The 19237-nt window shown below is 39.6% G+C and overlaps 6 protein-coding genes across 6 annotated transcripts; 4 read left to right on the forward strand and 2 right to left on the reverse strand. All coding sequences in view use genetic code 12, as the record gives it.

The window, feature by feature from the left end:
• Positions 1-19: 19 nt before the first annotated feature.
• On the reverse strand, positions 20-5887 carry KGF56_003030 (putative RNA helicase; the record flags this gene model as incomplete). Its single annotated transcript, XM_049324321.1, has 1 exon — positions 20-5887. The coding sequence occupies one exon, from the start codon at positions 5885-5887 to the stop codon at positions 20-22; it is 5868 nt and encodes a 1955-aa protein (XP_049179875.1).
• A 993-nt stretch (positions 5888-6880) lies between these two features.
• On the forward strand, positions 6881-8659 carry HAS1 (ATP-dependent RNA helicase; the record flags this gene model as incomplete). The annotated part of the gene is made up of 1 exon (XM_049324322.1): positions 6881-8659. One exon carries the CDS (start codon positions 6881-6883, stop codon positions 8657-8659), a length of 1779 nt encoding a protein of 592 aa, XP_049179876.1.
• A 240-nt stretch (positions 8660-8899) lies between these two features.
• HYS2 (DNA-directed DNA polymerase delta subunit) lies at positions 8900-10384 on the forward strand (the record flags this gene model as incomplete). The annotated part of the gene is made up of 1 exon (XM_049324323.1): positions 8900-10384. The coding sequence occupies one exon, from the start codon at positions 8900-8902 to the stop codon at positions 10382-10384; it is 1485 nt and encodes a 494-aa protein (XP_049179877.1).
• A 2060-nt stretch (positions 10385-12444) lies between these two features.
• On the forward strand, positions 12445-13800 carry KGF56_003033 (ubiquinol--cytochrome-c reductase subunit; the record flags this gene model as incomplete). The annotated part of the gene is made up of 1 exon (XM_049324324.1): positions 12445-13800. One exon carries the CDS (start codon positions 12445-12447, stop codon positions 13798-13800), a length of 1356 nt encoding a protein of 451 aa, XP_049179878.1.
• A 263-nt stretch (positions 13801-14063) lies between these two features.
• CAG1 (guanine nucleotide-binding protein subunit alpha) lies at positions 14064-15461 on the reverse strand (the record flags this gene model as incomplete). The annotated part of the gene is made up of 1 exon (XM_049324326.1): positions 14064-15461. One exon carries the CDS (start codon positions 15459-15461, stop codon positions 14064-14066), a length of 1398 nt encoding a protein of 465 aa, XP_049179879.1.
• Positions 15462-18174: 2713 nt separating this feature from the next.
• PCL5 (Pcl5p) lies at positions 18175-19146 on the forward strand (the record flags this gene model as incomplete). Its single annotated transcript, XM_049324327.1, has 1 exon — positions 18175-19146. The coding sequence occupies one exon, from the start codon at positions 18175-18177 to the stop codon at positions 19144-19146; it is 972 nt and encodes a 323-aa protein (XP_049179880.1).
• Positions 19147-19237: the final 91 nt, after the last annotated feature.

Consider the following 19237-nt stretch of genomic DNA (forward strand, 5'->3'; position numbering starts at 1 on the left):
AAATAAATAAATAAAAATTCTATAAAAGTTTGATTTCTCCGTCATACTGCAAATCCATGCCATCATTGACCACTGAAACTTTGACGTTTTTACCAAACAAATCTGGTGTCACGATTAGATCACAGACAACAGTACGTTTTGATCTCACCATTTTTGGTGAAGCTCTCTTTAACAAAAGCAACTCTTTCTTCCCATCATGGATTATTACAAACCATGACTCCCTTTGTGGTTTGGGGAAATACGGACAATATAACTTGAACTCATCATTCAAAGGGCTGTTCCCACCAACGAGAGATACTCGAAGAGAATCTTGTTTTTCTTGTTTGATTTCCAAGTTTCCTGTAGGCAAGTGAGACGCAATTTTGACAAACTGTGCTTTAGCTGCTTCCTTTTCCTTTTCCTTTTCCTTTTCTTTTTCTTCCTCCTCCCCCCTCTCCTCAATACTGTGGCCAGATACTTCTCCTCCTTTCACACCCATTCTCCTTTCTGCTAAATTAAACAATTGGCCGCGTTTCATTTCACCAACTTCCTTCAACCCAATCAATTTCTTGATTTCACTTTTTGGGGTCAACTTTGAGCCTAGTAGCGCTGAAACTGGATCGTCATCATACCAATACCTCTGTTTTAAACATTGCATCAATTCAACAAGAACAAACACTGTTTGTAAATAGCCCATCTCTGCAGCTGCATCGATATATGCTTGTAATATACGTAGCGCTTGGTCCAATACTGAGACCGTATCTTGGGCATAATCTGCAATTGGAAGTTCCACCCTGCTCATAAACGCTTGCATGAGAAGATACGCTTTAACATGTGGATCCCAAATAAATTCCTTCTCAAGATCTTCAGCCTGATATCTCATCGATACGGACATCTCCATATTTATCAATTCTTCCCCGTGACGTGTGGCTAATTCATCATACTCAGTGGCCTCACAAAGTAACATCAAACAGTGTCTAAAATCCATAGTAGGGGCAACCTTCTTAACAAAATTTCTCATAGTCAAATGCGAAAGATAGTAGTAAGATGAAATATGCAAAAATGGTGTTGCATGTAAAACATCGGTCCCCAGCGTTAGTACACATTTAGACTCTGCCAAGTTATCAATAGCCAGATCAATAAGACCCGCCAAATATTTCGAAATCCCATATTGAGAAACATCTTCAATCCCGTAATAAGTTGGATTATTATGAGCTCTTCTGTACAAAAATGTCCATGTCAAGAATTCCATTGCTTCTTGTCTCGTTGTAATAGTGCCTGCAGCTATCTCTGCACCAATATGATTATCTAAAACTTTTTGCAATGAGGATTCAACAGGAAATCCCAAATTCAAAAAGTGCTTGTAGAAGATCTTTTTCGACTCCTTCGTATAAACGATAGCTATACCGCTGGTATCAAACGCGGGTCGACCAGCTCTCCCCATCATTTGAAGAATATCTGTCAAATCCATATCCCTATATCCTTCGATCTTGGCATCAAAGAATTGTGTACCTTTGATAATTACCAAATGTGCCGGTAAGTTGACACCCCATGCTAAAGTAGATGTAGCTACCAAAATTTGTATCTTACCAGCTTCAAATAGTTTGTGTGAAATTTGACGATCAGACTCAACCAAACCGGCATGATGAAGGCCCATTCCAAATTGCAAAGATAATCTTAAAGTATCATCCTTAACTTTCTCCAAAACTTCTTCCAATTCATACTCTGACATTTTCAAAAACCTTCTAGGATTGGCCTCCATTCCACAAAGGTGAATCAAATCTAACGCAGTTAATCTTGTTTGTCGACGAGAGGCAACAAAAATTAAAACAGGTTTTTCCGGTGAATGTTGTTTGATTGCCATAAATGCCGGTTTGTTCATTGTTTTCATCAATGGACAAAAGGCTAAATTGTCAGGAAACCCATCAATGTACATCTGTAAAGGAACAGGACGCACCGATTGGGGGAAATTGAAAAGACCATTACGAACCCCCAACCAGCCAGCCATATCAAACGCATTGGAAACGGCAGTAGACATACCCAATAAACGCACAGGTTTTTTAAGTTGAGAGCCAATATAATTCATTCGACTTACAATCATCTCCAAAATAGGTCCACGATCACTTGCTAAAAGATGAATCTCATCCATGATAACTAGTGACACTTGCTGAACAAATTTCCTGGTTTGCCAATTACGTGAAATACCATCAAATTTCTCAGGAGTGGTAATAATAATGTCGGCTTCCTTGACTTCATCAGTGGTGGGTAACGAATCGCCCGTCAATTCAACAAGCTTGTGACTTGTGTTTTGACATATTCTCTTTTTCCAATCGTCAACTCTCTCACGTACAAGAGCCTTCATGGGAGCAATGTAAACAACCTTGGATCCAGGGAATTCGTTAAAGGCATGCCAGATTGCCAACTCGGCCACCAATGTTTTACCTGATCCAGTGGGTGATCCAACAAATACACTTTCATTAGTGTTGTATAACGAGTGGAATACCATTGTTTGCATTGGATTGAAATACCGAAACTTGGATGAATAGATTTTCTCTATATCTGGATTATGCAATGCTGTTATAGGTAACGGCAGTAGTCTCAACAACTCAGTTTTCATTGTTTCATTCAGCGGCTTGATCAAATGTTGGAAAGAGATTGGATGAACCGTTTCAGAACCAATCCATAAGTCAGATACAATTTTCACAATAACCTGTGACGGTAATGGATCAGATAACGGAATCATAAAGTCCATTTCATGAGGCCTGCCTACTTGTCTTTTGTTCAAAATAAACTTTTCCACATGCAAAACAGCATTCAGTTTATCTGATTCCTCCACGGTCAACCAAAAGATTTGTGCCATACCATGATATCTAACGTCCCAATCAAAATCTGGTACTAATTCGACATGTAATCTCATTACGTTTGTTGTAATAGGAAATATCTCAGAGTTGATTTCAATGTATGGAAACTTGCCAACTAGTTTGTACAAGACATTTCCCATCAGGTTATTGTGAACAAAGTCACCTAGTTCCGCTGGTTCCATATCCCGTAACATTGCCATAGTTGGGTTTTTGTTTTTGATGTTCTTTAGTACCGGTTCGGGCAAATCAAATTGACACATTGGGTGCTCAAAAGACCAAATTCTTTTATCAATAGACTTGCATAAGGACAACATTATTTCCATTAGCTTTCCCCATCTTCTATTCATGGCAATAAGAAATAATGCTCTGCAAATTCTGGCGGAATTCTGTGCAACATAATTTGAATCTGAGATCAAAGCCGATTCCCGGACGTTAGCTTGTGAGATGAATGCTTGAAGTAAAATGTTTGTTTTTCCTGGCGGAGAATCGATATCTGCCGCAATCTGACAAGGTGCGTCTTCCTCCAACAAAATCTTTAGCTCTCTGGCCTCTTCCTCCCTAAACTTAATGCCATCAAACTCGCTACTCATACAAATCATTGAAAGGATGTCAGCTTCAGTAGCTAAAGGATTCATCATTTGGTTGAATATCTCAACCGAATTGTTAAGTAAATAGAAATCCGAAGCAATTCGTCCTAAATCCTTGGGTGTAAACGAACCTGTTTCTTCATCAAAAATAATCATTTGCAAGGCGTGGAGTCTCTTGGCAGAAGCAACAATCATATCTCTTCTTCGGTTAATTAAAAGCGGGTCTTCTTGGATCTCTTGCCAGGACATGGAATATGCAAAAGGGTTTCTTTTCATCCTCGTGATCATATAGGTATAGCCCAACCATTGCACTCCTTCGTCCACATTTGTTACAGTTCCAAGAGATATCTCGGCATTGAGGTTATCAGTAATTTTCTCCTTGAGCTTTGACTCAATCGGATGTTGCTGCGTTAACAATGAAATGTAATGATCCATCTTATCGCTTGTGGTGCACAATATACCAATACCAAACTTTTCATATTGCGGTCGACCAGCACGTCCAAAGATTTGTATGACATCGGATATTCCAAGGTCAATAAATCCACCTTCTTTCGAATCGTAAACCTGAGTTCCTTTGATTATAACAACGGCGGCCGGTAAGTTCACACCCCATGCTAAAGTTGACGTACAACAAAGTACCTTTATTGCCCCGCTTTCAAACATTTTTTCAGTCAAATTACGATCGCTTCGAAGCATACCGGCATGGTGAGTTCCAAACCCACTCGGAAACAACTCGCGCAATTCTTTACTTCTATTCTTTTGCGATGCTTCTCTTTTGAATCTCTCGTAGCTTTCATTTTCAGTGCAGTCAAACAATCCAAGTTCATTGTGATCCTGGGCCATCAGGATAAATCCCCTTGCTGTGTTCACTGTCTCTTTTCGAGAATGGACAAAGACCATCACTTGGAGTCCCTGGCTGACGTATTCAGCCAATTTATTGTACGATACCTTGTTCAAGTTCTCCCTTGCAAACTTCGACCCCGATTTTCCACGAACTCCCAATATTTGTTGTTGAAGTGGAATAGGTCTAAATGACAGATCGAAATAAAACATTCCAATATTCCTATTTACTCCTAAAAAGTCCGCCACATCCATGTAATTTGGCAACGTAGCAGACAACCCAACAACTCTTATCATCAGCTGAGTGCTCTCAACTTGCCGAAGTGTACGAGCAACTAAAGTTTCTATAACAGACCCTCTGTCCTCATGCAAAAGGTGTACCTCGTCAATTATAAGCAATTTAACTTTTGCAACCAACTCACTATCACCATTCAGCTTACGTGTGACCACGTCCCATTTTTCTGGTGTTGTTACTATAATTTGGGTATCAATGATCTCTTGCCGCGTCAACTGCATATCACCAGTCAACTCGCGCACTTTAATACCCAACCATTGCAATTTTTTAGAGTACTTCTCGACGATTTCGGCTGCCAATGCCTTTAGCGGCGCAACATATATTATCTTAAACTCATCGTAGTCAATGTCAATCACAATGTCGTCCCCTTCTTCGCTCGTTGACTCGGACATAAACTGATCAATAGTATGCAAGATGGTCAACAATGCCACATCTGTTTTACCTGCACCTGTAGGAGCACAAACAAGCATATTCTCGTTGGTGTTATATGCCACTGGAAAAACCAAGCTTTGCATTTTGTTCAAAGTATCGTAATTCTTAAATGTGCCCTGACAAAGGAAATCCATATCCCTGACTTTAACTAATTGGTTATCGCGGATCCATTTATTCGGTAGGGTTTCGTCTGGATACGGGATAATAAGCTCTTCGTTAGTTGCATATGAATTTCGAACACTTCCTTTCGGTAGCGAGAGTTTCCCTCCCGTGACAGCTGCCAAGTTTACTGTATCTTGGTTCTTGTATACATGAGCATACTTTTGATATTCTGATTTGGGCAATATTGCCTGAGACTTGGTTTTGTTATAGCTATCTATGAGCAACTGCTCATGTTGCTCTGCAGTCAAGAGCTGACTTGTTTGTGCCTGAAAGGGGCAATTAGAGCTAAATACCTTTTTGTTTTGCACAATTTTCGATATAAGCTCAAACTCGTCAAAGCCCAAAATGTCAAATAGTGATGATTCAAGCTCTTGGTCACTTTTGGAACCCTTGATCAAAGATTGCACTAGAGTGAAGGTCTCATTTTCGTTTTGACCTCGGTCTTTGCTTATCTTGGAACAAGCCCTCTGAATCCCATCAATAATGCATTTAGACTCCTCCTCCGCTTTCGCCTCGGAGTTTCGCCCAAGGCGTTTAACGGCATCACTAGATACTCCAATAAATCTCTCAAGAATAGTTTCTATTGATCTATACCTTGCTGGCTCGCTATCTATAGGCTTAACGTGCTTCAGTTTCTTGTGCTGTTGCAGTGTAAGCTGTGAAAGCTTCTGATCCATTTGCCACATCGCCTCCATATAGGACTTAACAGAAGTCACATTATACAACGCCATGGTTTGTTCACCTTTATAAGAATAGTCAATATGATCTGAAAAATGTTGAAAAAAAACGTCGACGGAAAATGCGCCGGCGGCGGCAGCGACGGCCCACTACGACACTATTGAGCGGAGCGAAATAGTGGAGCAGCACTAGCTACACTAGCTTCAACACTAGCGACAACACTAGCTACAACACTATCGAGAGCGAGATAGTGGAGCAGTATTTCCACAATCTCACTTTGCTCCATAGTGTCTACAAAGTGATATTCCACTATCGAGCAGAGCGAGATAGTGGAGCACAATTAAATGTTAACAATAAATATTCAATATAGTTTACGCACTGACTAAATACCACCTACAGTTTGTAGCTTGTTACAACTCTATCGAGCGACACTATCGAGCGACACTATCGAGCGACACTATCGAGCGACACTATCGAGTGGAGCGAGATAGTGGAGCACCACTTTGTAGCTTGTTACAACACTATCGAGCGAGATAGTGGAGCACCACTTTGTAGCTTGTTACAACACTATCGAGCGATATCGAGCGGATGTGTATTAGTATTAGGAGTAGTATATTGGTGTAGTCAGGGAGATAGTGTCGGTGGGAGCCATTGCAGTTGAAAGAAGGAGAGAAAGAAGAGAATACTCTCCAGAACAGTTGAGTAGAACGATAGTGTCCGTCAGTGTGCTCCGCTCTCGAGCAGAGCGAGAAGCAACACTATCAAGCAGAGTGAGATAGTGTTGTAACAGGCTAGTCAGTGTACTCCACTGTCGAGCAGAGCAAGATAGTGGGCAGCTCGATAGTGGAGCAACACTTTGCAACAGGCTAGTCAGTGTGCTCCACTATCTCGCTCTGCTCGATAGTGGGCTGCTAGTCAGTGTTGGTAGTGCGGCTTTTCACCTACGCGCACGACTGTAACTGAATTTATTTTTCAATGCTCATCGCATAAGGAGATGAGGTTAATCATTATAGTTGAAAGAGTAGCAAGTGAAAAGATAGTAAAAAATGGCAAAGAAGCCTAGCGTCAAGCTGCCCGGGAGTAGATCTGAAAGACAGAATGATGTGAGTTTGAAGAAGAGAGCCAGAAATGAGGAGGAGGAGGAGGAGGAGGAGGAGGAAAAAGAGCTTGAGGAGGATGAGGAGGAAGAAAGTAATGAGAAAATTGTTGATGATCTTGATGCCAATTTTGACGAAATTGCCCAACTTCTTGGAAACGATGTAAAAGATTTCAAACAGAAGAAACAAGACAAAAAACAGGCAAGAGATGAAGCCAGATTACAGGAGCTCACTAAACCAAAAGTTTCAACCTTTGTAGGTAATAGCGATAATAATAAAAATGATGAGAACGATGATAACGATGATGGTGAGTCTGGGGACAATTACTCCTTTGAGAAAGCGGAATTCTCCGAGCCAACAATGAAAGCCATTAGAGAAATGGGGTTCACCAAAATGACCAAAGTACAAGCCAAGACCATACCTCCCTTGTTGGCAGGGCGAGACGTGTTGGGTGCTGCGAAAACCGGTTCAGGTAAGACATTGGCGTTTTTGATTCCTGCCATAGAACTTCTATATTCCTTGAAGATCAAACCAAGAAACGGTACTGCAGTTATTATTATTACGCCAACTAGAGAATTAGCCTTGCAAATATTTGGAGTTGCGAGACAATTGATGGAGCACCATTCACAAACATGCGGTATAGTTATTGGTGGAGCAGATAGAAGACAAGAAGCAACTAAATTGACCAAGGGTGTAAATTTGCTTGTGGCAACTCCGGGAAGATTATTGGATCATTTGAAAAACACTCAAGGATTTGTATTTAGCAACTTGAAAGCTTTGATTATAGATGAAGCAGACAGGATATTGGAAATTGGTTTTGAAGAAGAGATGAAACAGATTATCAAGGTCTTGCCCAATGAAAATAGACAGACGATGTTATTTTCCGCTACACAAACCACCAAAGTTGAAGATCTTGCGCGTATATCATTGAGACCAGGTCCATTGTACATAAACGTTGTTCCAGAAAAGGACGTTTCGACAGCAGACGGATTAGAACAAGGATATGTGGTATGTGACTCCGATAAGAGATTCTTGCTACTTTTCTCCTTCTTGAAGAGAAATGTGAAAAAGAAAATCATTGTTTTCGTGTCATCATGTAACAGTGTCAAGTTCTACAGTGAATTGCTCAACTATATTGACTTACCAGTATTGGATTTGCACGGCAAGCAAAAGCAACAAAAGCGTACAAATACCTTTTTCGAATTTTGTAATGCCAAGCAGGGTATACTAGTGTGTACTGATGTTGCAGCAAGAGGATTAGATATCCCTGCAGTTGACTGGATAATACAGTTTGATCCTCCAGACGATCCAAGAGATTATATTCATAGAGTTGGTAGAACGGCGAGAGGTACTGATGGAAAGGGCAAGTCATTGATGTTCTTAACTCCTTCTGAGTTGGGATTCTTGAGGTACTTAAAAGCAGCCAACGTACCTTTAAACGAATACGAGTTCCCGGCAAATAAAATTGCAAATGTTCAATCGCAATTGACTAAACTCATAAAGACAAACTACTTACTACACCAATCGGCAAAGGATGGATATAGAGCTTATTTGCAGGCATACGCTTCGCATAGCTTGAAGACGGTTTACCAAATCGATAAACTAGATTTGGTCAAAGTAGGGAAATCGTTTGGTTTCGATATTCCTCCAAAGGTCAATATCACGATTGGTGCAAGCGGCAAGTCCATAGAAAAGAAACATAAAAAACAGAAAAGGGACAAGAAATAGAATTGCAAATAACTTTGAAATTTTTTTTACAAATTTTGATTAACTAATAACCCCCTTCTCCTCTATCTCTGTCTCTAAATTGTATCTAACCCTCTTCTCCTCGATCTCTGTCTCTAAATTGTATCTTTTTGGCCTGTCTGGCATTGCAATTCTTGCCTGGTGCAGACGCGTTTTGAAAAATTGAAAAAAAAAAAAAAAACGATTTCTTTGATTCTTGAAACCCTAGATGATCATTATTCAATGCCTCATATGTCCTACAAGGAATACCTTACCGCGAATTCTGATGATAGTAAAGTGTTTAGAAAAGAGACTGAAATACCAGTAGAGTTTGACAAGCGCAATGAGTTCTTTATAGACCCAAAGTCTCGGAAGTATGATAAGCAATATTTTTCAATGTACCAATATCGACTATCACACTTGAAGGAGCGGGTGATTTCCAACGCGATGGAGAAATGGGGCAACTGCACACGAGAAATTGATGGGCAAAAGATAGTGAAGCAAGATAAGATTCTTGATATCCAGAGCGGGAAGCTTTGTTGGGTTGTAGGGACTGTATTTTGTGATGCTAAATATAAATTGAATATCTTGAGTGACGTTGAGAAAGGTACTGATGATATTTTACCGCTAGTGCCAGCGAGGTATGTAAGTGATGAAGACCAGCCAATAGTGATGTTGGAAGATGAGTCTGGGCGTGCCGTTTTGCATAACGAAGAATTTTTGAAGAAGAATTTATTAGTTACTGGGTGTATTGTTGGAGTGCTAGGGATTGAAATTCAAGCGGGTATTTTTGAGATAATGGATGTTGTTTATCCCAAGTGTGCTCCACAGAAGCCTCTCAAGACCCACGGCAATGGCAATGTGAGTGGCGATGTTGATGTTGATGTTGGGGCGGGAAGAGTAGCGATAGTCTCTGGTTTGAATATTGGCGTTGCCGGAAATTACGATTTAAAAATTGAATTACTCAAGCAGTATCTCATTGGAGAGCTTGGAGCCGATGTGGATAAATCGTTTAGCTCTGAGATATCCCAGCTAGTTGTAGCGGGGAATTCTATAGAACCGATTCGCGATATCACTGCCGAGGAAGATCTTAAGAACTTTGTAACTACAAACAACTATGGGTCAAAAAATATCACAAAGTACACCACTGAGTCATTGAAGCAACTAGATCAGTTTATCAGTGAAGTTGTTGTCAGTCTTCCTGTGGCTATTATGCCCGGAGACCATGATCCTGCTGAGATCAGTCTACCTCAGCAACCGTTGCACAAATCCATATTCAATACAAATCGAGCAATTTTGGGAAGTGACAGGTTGCAAAGGCTTACGAATCCTGTTTGGCTTGAGATGAATGGTGTGAGAATACTAGGCACTAGCGGTCAGAACGTTGATGATGTGAAAAAGTATATAACAACAGAAGCAGGTGCCGAGTCCTCTTTGTCAATGAGAGTAATGAAGTCAAGTATGAAATGGCAAAATTTTGTACCAACAGCTCCCGATACATTATACTGCTACCCATATGATGATTATGACCCGTTTATTTTTACCAGTGAGTTACCTCATGTGTATTTTGTTGGGAACCAAGACAAATATGCTATTGATACATATACTTGTGAAGATTCAGGAGCAAAAGTAAGATTGATTAGCGTTCCAGATTTTAAAAGTAGTGGTGAATTTGTCATTTTAAATGTAGGGACGTTGGAAACGGAGGTGGTGAAGATCAAAGTGTGAACACTATCGACACTATCGACACTATCGAGCGAAGCGAGATAGTGGTGTAGCACGCAATAGCAACACTATCGACATTATCGAGCGAAGCGAGATAGTGGAGCAGCACCTAATAGCAACACTATCGACGCTATCGAGCAACACTATCGAGCAACACTATCGAGCGAAGCGAGATAGTGGTGTAGCACGCAATAGCAGCATTTGATAGCAGAGCGAGATATTGGTGGCAGTCATTGCAGTTGAACACTATCGACCAGGGTGAGCTGGTGGAGGTAGTGGAGGTAGAACGAGAGAGGGAAGAGTGGGAGAATACTCTGAAAAACAATTGATAGAACGATATTAGGAGGAAAGAGGGGTGAATACTCTGAACAGTTGATAGAACGATATTAGGAGGAAAGAGGGGTGAATACTCTGAACAGTTGATAGAACGACATTGGGTGCAAAAAGAAAAAACAAAATACTTTTGTTTAACAAAGGGAAACTTTTCATGTCTGTTAATTCTTTGGTTTATCTCTCTGTTGGTCTCTCTGTCACTACACTCTGCTCGCCGCATTCTACCTCTTACTCTCTATAGTCATAGTCTACCACTTACTCTCTATAGTCATAGTCTACTCTCTATAGTCATAGTCTACCACTTACTCTCTATAGTCATAGTCTACCACTTACTCTCTATAGTCATAGTCTACCACTTACTCTCTATAGTCATAGTCTACCACTTACTCTCTATAGTCATAGTCTACCACTTACTCTCTATAGTCATAGTCTACCACTTACTCTCAATAGTTATCGTCCACAGTTTATACTAAAGCTGCAGCTACTGTCGACACTCTACTCACCGCACTCTACACACGTCACTATCGAGCAGAGCGAGATAGTGTCATTGGTCAGTGTGCTCCACTATCGAGGAGGGCAAGATGGTGGAGCAACACTCAGTAGCTTGTTACAACACTATCGAGCAGAGCGAGATAGTGTCATTAGTCGGTGTTGCTCCACTATCGAACGGAGCATGATAGTGTTGCTATTAAGTGTTGCTCCACAATCTCGCTTCGCTCGATAGTGTCGATAGTGTCGATAGTGTCGATAGTGTCGATAGTGTTGATAGTTTTATTCAAAACTTTTGAATCAAGTTGATGCAAAAAGAGGCAACAGAGAGGTGTATGGTCACGTGTGAGGTATCATAGTATATGAATGTTATAAGAAGTATACGTAAAAAGATGCAATAGATAAAAGAGTCTAGAATAGATAGATAAAAGATTGTGGTGTAGGTAGATGAAAGATTGTGGTGTAGGTAGATGAAAGAGTGTGGTGTAGGTAGATGAGAGTGTAGATAGGTTATTAAAGTGTGTAGCTAGTCGGTGTTTGTCCACTATCATGCGGGTCGAGATAGTGTCGACAGTGTCAAGAGCTGGTGTTGCTATTACGTGCTCCACTATATCGCTCTCGATAGTGCTGCTATTGCGTGCTGCTTCACTATCTCGCTCTCAACAGTGCTGCTAGTGCGTGCTACTTCACTATCTCGCTTCGCTCGATAGTGTCGCTCAATAGTGTCAATAGTCTATCTACTATCAACTAGACTCGTTTCACTCGCCTAGTTTTCACTCGCCTAGTTTCTCTTCACTCGCCTAGTTTCTCTTCACTCGCCTAGTTTCTCTTCACTCGCCTAGTTTCTCTTCACTCGCCTAGTTTCTCTTCACTCGCCTAGTTTCTCTTCACTCGCCTAGTTTCTCTTCACTATCTACTATCAACTAGACTCGTTTCACTCGTCTAGTTTCTCTCCCTCCCTTATAATTCCCATTCATTTCATTGGCTGACACAGACTCCCATACACTTTCCAATCCCAACGCTACCAAGTTCCATCCTCCAATCGCTGGAGCCGCCGACTCTGAAAAAAAAAAAAAGGCCCATCTATATATAACTAGTTTGTAGTTGTTTGTAGTTGTTTGTTGTAGTAAACTAGGTAAAGAGTTGTTTATATTGCTTCAAACTTGTCCAGAGTTGTCCAGAGTTGTACCGGTTAGTGTGGAATTGAAGTATAATTCAATATATTGGTATTAGAAGTGAATATGATTCGTGGATCCTCGATAATAAAGCAAGTTTCCAAGGTTTCCAAGGTTCCCAAGGTTTTTAATTGTCGGTTTTTATCAACTGGTGTCAAGTACACTACATTATCTAATGGTATAACGGTTGCTAGCGAAGTTTCTGATGAGGCTCAACACTCAACTGTGGGACTCTATATCGCAGGAGGCTCAAGATCAGAGCACCCTTATTGCAACGGAGTCTCGGCTTTAACCGCTAATCTCTTGTCACAGCAGCACAATGTTGGCCAAGATGGCGTATTGACAAGCTCACATAACTCAAGGGAAATCAATGGCGTAGTTGCAGAAACCGCGAATAATAATGTCCAAGTAGCTGGTAAATTGATTGCACAAATTGCGTCAAATGCAACCGAAATTGTCTCAAAAGCTGATTTTGGAATCGCTAGAAAGAAGTTGATAAAACAAGCAGAAATTGTTGAAACCGATCCAGAATCAAAAGTATTGAGCCATTTGGCAGCTACCGCATTCCAGGGATACTCTTTGAGCTTACCAACTTTGGGAACAACCGAGAGCGTTGCTAATTTGGAAGTGGAGGATTGTTTGCGTCACTTGGAAAAACACTTGGTTAACAACAATGTTATCATTGCTGCTGCCGGTAGTTTTGACCACGAGAAATTGGTTGATGCTATTGAATCCAATTTGAAAATTGCACAAGGCGCTAAGCCAGAAATCAAACCAGCTTCGTTCTTGGGTTCTGAAGTTAGAATGAGAGATGATACCATGCCAAAAGCTTACATATCAATCGCTGTTAACGGTGAAGGCTTGGGTTCTCCAAACTATTACTTGGCTAAAGTCGCTGCTGCAATTTACGGAAATTTCAATATCCACTCCACAATTGCCAAATACACCTCACCAAAATTAGCATCAATTGTTCAAGAATACAAGATTGTTGAAAAATACCACCATTTCTCAAAATCATGGTCAGACACTGGATTATGGGGATTTTATGCCGAAATTCCAGATAAATTCACCGTTGATGACTTTTGTCATTTTTCATTAAAGGAATGGAATAGATTATCTATTTCCATAAGCGAGCAAGAAGTTGCTAGAGCTAAAGCACAAGTTAAAGCCAAATTGGCTTCTCATTATGCTTCAACTCGTCACATTTCCAAGGATATTGCCAAGAATATTTTAACTGTTGGTTTCAAGCATTCATTGAAAGAGGCTTTTGATAAGATTGATGCAATTACTGTTGGTGATGTAAAAGAGTGGGGTAAGAGCAAAGTATGGGATAGAGATATTGTTATTTCTGGTACTGGTCGTATCGAAGATTTGTTGGACTACAATAGAAATAGAAACGAAATGGCCATGATGAGATGGTAAGCAAAAAGAAGACCTGAGGAAGATGTAATATCCCCCAAAAGAATTGAAAATAAATTGCACTGTAAGTAAGAACTTTGGATCAAAATTTATTCTTTAATATAAGTCAAAATAAAAAAAAAAAACACACACACACACATAAACAAACAGACACTATCAACACTATCTCGCTCTGCTCGATAGTGGAGCATGCCTTCCTTGATTCTATTAGAGAGTGTCGGTGGCAGCTAGTGTCGATAGTGCCGGACAAGCGCTTTGTATTATCTTTACATGATTCCGCTCTTTTTCAAATTTTGTTGAGTAATCATATCAGCAACAGCACTGAGAACGAACTTCATTGAATTTGTATCTGTAGCGCAAGTTCTGTGGACATAGATTGGTTTATTTGTTCGATTCATTTTTAAAAAATTAGTTTCAAAAAACTTGATAGCTTCGTTAGCATCATCACTTTTACCCGTATAATCAGGAAAATATTTCCTTAATGGGTTGCGTTTGATTTTCTTTTCAAATAAATCAATCTTGTTGAGGAACAAGATGAACGGGGTATTGGCAAACCATCTCGAATTGCATAACTGGTCGAATAAAATGATCGATTCGTGCATTCTATTGACTCTTTCATCTTCAAACAACATTTGATCGTATTCGTTGATCGCGAGAACAAAGAGCACAGCTGTAATGTCGTCGAAACAATGAATCCACTTCTTTCGTTCGCTTCTTTGTCCACCTGCATCGAGAACCTTGAATTGGAAAGAGTTTATGGTGAAATTTGTCTCTGTTATACCAGTAGTTTTAATACGCCCGTTTAAAATATCCAAATCGGAACAAGTATAATAAGGATCAGCGAAATTGAATACATTATTGAAATAATATTCAGCGCTGCTCTCGAATTGAAATTCATTTGACCTTTCAAAGCATTTCTTTATTCCGGAATCCCTTGTCCATAAATTATGTATTGCTTCTGCGATTTCTTCTCTTGAATATCCAGATTGTTTTTGTTTTTGTTGTTTTTGTTGTTGTTGTTGTTTTTGTTGTTGTTGTTGTTGTTGTTGTTGTTGTTGTTGTGATCCATTAGTTGTAGACTTTACATTCTCCATCAATGGCAGGTTTGCCAAGGCTTCATTCATAGTCTCTGAATCCACAACACCGTCATTTTCATCATCCCTACAGTTGCCCATAAACTCAACAATTCCCGTACTGTCCATTCTTCTTTTAATCTTGCTCTTTTCGTCATACTTTAATATATAGTCGTTGAGAAAATCAAGGCCACCAGCAACACTAGTATCGATTTGAGTCAATGCATCGCTTCTCAAGACACATTGCTTATAAGGAATCAAAGGACTATCAGCTTGATCACAATTTAAGGGAATTTTCAATTTTCGAGCTTGTATAATCAAAATCTTCATACTTTGAATCACGTCACACCATATTATATGGGCGTATTGCATTCTTTCTTGGTGTGTGAAGCCCCCCTTGTGTAGGACTTTCAATTGCTTCAATACCGTCGATTTTCCACTTTCTCCTGCTCCTAAAAGTAATAGTTTAATAACTTGTTTGGAATTAGCTTTGTTTAAATTTAACGATTGCTCTATTGCATCGTTGATTTGTTTGTCTTGCAAAAAGAGGTCATTTTCTTCATCTGTTGGAATGCTAGTGCCACAACCCATTTCAAAATAGACTCTCCAAATAGTAGAGACGTGCTGGGCTGACTTGAAATGTTGAGTTGAACTTTCCTAAAGTTGAGCTATTGATACTCGCTTATGAAATAAGTTGAGCTATTGATACTCGCTTATGGTATAAGTTAATGCTTTATTCTACAACAGCAAGACCATTAATCCAAGACGAACAAGCTAGAACCAGCCAACTTGAATATCTTTGCCAATACTAAAAAACTAACCAAACCCCCAAATTACAATTATGTATCAAGTCAGTTAAAAACTAACCAAACCTCCAATTACGTACAAAAGTCATTCTCCTACAAGCCATAACCTGTTATAAGTATGCGGCATCCCTTTAGGGAAATACGGCCTAAACATGACTCTTGGATGTTTCACATTTAGACCATAATTAACCCAAAACTTGAAAGATAATCATTGATGGTTATGAGATGAGGTTTATCTGGTAGCGTTTCACTATAGATTATCTCAATAAGCAAATCAAATCCGTGTGTTGATGCATTGTTAAACATATAAGGTATTAGCTGAAACCAAAATCATTAATGGCTCTGGAGGAACAGACCAAAATCATTAATGGCTCTGGAGGAACAGACCAAAATCATTAATGGCTCTAGAAGAACAGACCAAAATCATCAATGGCTCTAGAAGAACAGACCAAAATCATTAATGGCTCTAGAAGAACAGACCAAAATCATTAATGGCTCTAGAAGAACAGACCAAAATCATTAATGGCTCTAGAAGAACAGACCAAAATCATTAATGGCTCTAGAAGAACAGACCAAAATCATTAATGGCTCTAGAAGAACAGACCAAAATCATTAATGGCTCTAAACATCCTTACAGGAAAGAAGTTCTGATTCAGAAAATGTCAAAAACTTTCAGGTTTTATTTCTAAAAATAGAAATATAACCGCGATGAGATATTACTACTGTTTTGGGAACTTTTTGATAACATTTTACCAAGGTCAAATAAGAAGGCTAAAAAAGGAGTAAAATAATAGCTCTTTTTCCACAACTCATATGTGAGTAAAAAACACCAAATGTCGTACGCGACACTAGCGAGCGAAGGGAGCTAGTGGAGCAGTATGTAGAGAGTACCAACACTAGCGAGCAAAGGGAGCTAGTGGAGCAGTATGTAGAGAGTACCAACACTAGCGAGCGAAGGGAGCTAGTGGAGCAGTATGTAGAGAGTACCAACACTAGCGAGTGAAGCGAGCTAGTGAGCAGTATGTAGAGAGTAGCAACACTAGCGAGCGAAGGGAGCTAGTGGAGCAGTATGTAGAGAGTAGCAACACTAGCGAGCGAAGGGAGCTAGTGGAGCAGTATGTAGAGAGTAGAGAGCAATGAGTAGTGAGCAATGATTAGAGACTGGTAAGTAGTAAGTAGAGACTAGTGAGTAGTGAGCAATGAGCAGTGAGTAGTGAGCAATGAGCAGTGAGTAGTAAGGAGTCAGTATAGAGGAGCAGTGAGTAATGAGTAATGAGTAGTAAGTAGTGGACCAATAAGTAGTGCGTACTGTGTAGTGTGTACTTTGTAGTGCCTAGAGAGTAGTGGCTAGAGAGTAGTGGCTAGAGAGTAGTGCCTAGAGAGTAGAGTAGTGAGCAATGAGCAGAGTAGAGCAGTGAGTAATAAATAGTCTACTCTCTTCTCTCTTTCGACTAGACTCGCTTTGCTCGTCTAGTCTTACTATCTCGCTCTGCTCGATAGTGTTGATGGTCAATGATACAATCAAACTTTAGGGCGGCGCGCTCGTCGTATTGCCGCACTTGCGCCCTCCCGCCCTGTCTCCCGCCCTGTCTCCCGCCCTCTTCTTCCCACTACCACCACCATTACGACAATAAAATTCGTTTTGAACTAGAGTGCACTACCTTTTTGAAAAATGAGTCAGCTCGATCCACAGTTTTTCATTTAGTCAAGCTTAACAATGGAATCAACTTTCTTTAGAAGAAGGTATAAATAGTGAGGAGTTGCTGCTCAGGTACTAAAGATAGGGTTTATTTTGCTCAATAACATAAAAGAAATCTTATTTCCAAGCTTTACGTTAAAGTTTACATATACATTTGGCTCTCTCATCTTTGTATTATTGAGCCCCCCTCCCCCCGGTAGTTTTACATATTACATCTACTTTACACAAGTTAACTGAACCAGGGCACTTTTCCAGCCTATATTATATATCCTTACTATTTTAGCATTCCCGGTATCTTCAAATAATGTTTGCCTTTTTATCACAATAAGGGTGATTTTCCATTTATCATTTTTTTTTTCATTTTTATCCAGGTTATCTCAGGTTTCGTCAGTAGGCACAAATATTGAAAAATATTGCTTTATACTGCTGGTTTGTTTTCACATCTGTTCATTGGCATTTAAAAGGTTAGAGTAGAGCTTTCAAGGTTAGAGAAGAGCTTTCAAGGTTAGAGAAGAGCTTTCAAGGTTAGAGAAGAGCTTTCAAGGTTAGAGAAGAGCTTTCAAGGTTAGAGAAGAGCTTTCAAGGTTAGAGAAGAGCTTTCAAGGTTAGAGTAGAGCTTTCAAGGTTAGGATACAGCTTTCAAGGTTAGAGAAGAGCTTTCAAGGTTAGATACAGCTCTCAAGGTTAGGATACAGCTTTCAAGGTTAGAGAAGAGCTTTCAAGGTTAGGATACAGCTTTTCATCAATAAAAAGTGGGTTGACGCAATAAGCAATTTTTTCATACATTGATTAAGCAGACATGCACTCACCGTATTCTCCTACTAAAGAGGAGGAGCAAGTATCAAGGAGGAACAAAAAGAGGGCACATGAAGTTTTGTTGACTCCACCCGATTTCGCCACCACCACAACCACAACCACTAATTCTCGTCAATTTTCTAATACACCAGAGTTTTTATCGTCCCCATCGTCTCCTTTGTCTTTGGCATCACCGAACCAACACAAATACTACAATGCTAACTTGAGTAAGGCCCAATTCAACTCAATCTTGGTCACCTGCGCTGCCAATTTACTCAAAATCTTGTACACAAAAGATACTACCACCACCACTACAAAAGTCAAACAAGTTGAAACAAAAGCATTTATAATTGAAGTGTTACGAAGATCAAGAACTTCCATTCAATCATTGCAATTAACTTGTTTCTATATTTACAAATTGATCTGTTCACTGTGCGTTATTAAATTGAGCGCCCACAAACTATTCCTCGGACTAATCATAATTGCATCAAAATTTAATCAAGATTACAACTACTCGTTAAAATCATGGTGTAAAATCTGTGGTGTTGATGGTGAAGAGAGGAAAAATGTTCAACAATTACGTGAGATTGAAATCTCGTTATTGAAATCCTTAAACTATGAACTTGTATTGCAAAGCGAAAAGTATGACAATTGGTGTAATATTTTATTGATATTTGGTTACGACTTTATCAAAAGACAACTCATTTGGGATTCTACAAACAGCGAAATCGTATGGGACTTGGAGGTGAGTAGTAATACAAGTAAGATTACAAAATGGTTCAAGTTTTTCAAAGATTTAAATATTGATAATTTGAATCTCCTCAAGATTAGTTTTGAAAGTTATTTCAAAAGCCAAATGAACCAAAAGGTTTTTGTTGTTGAACATCGTCTCCTGTTGGGCAATAGGAAGAGATGCATGCAAAATGATGCTACTTTGATATTTGAACAACCAGAAGCTAAAAAAGTTAAGGTCTAAACCAGCAACGGAGGTTTAGGTTAAGGTATAGGTTAAGGTATAGGTATAGGTACACTTTATTTCCCCATTTACAATATCATGACATGATGAC

The sequence above is a fragment of the Candida oxycetoniae genome (assembly GCF_023343755.2).
Source record: "Candida oxycetoniae strain CBS 10844 chromosome Unknown scaffold20, whole genome shotgun sequence".
NCBI lineage: Eukaryota > Fungi > Ascomycota > Pichiomycetes > Serinales > Debaryomycetaceae > Lodderomyces > Lodderomyces oxycetoniae.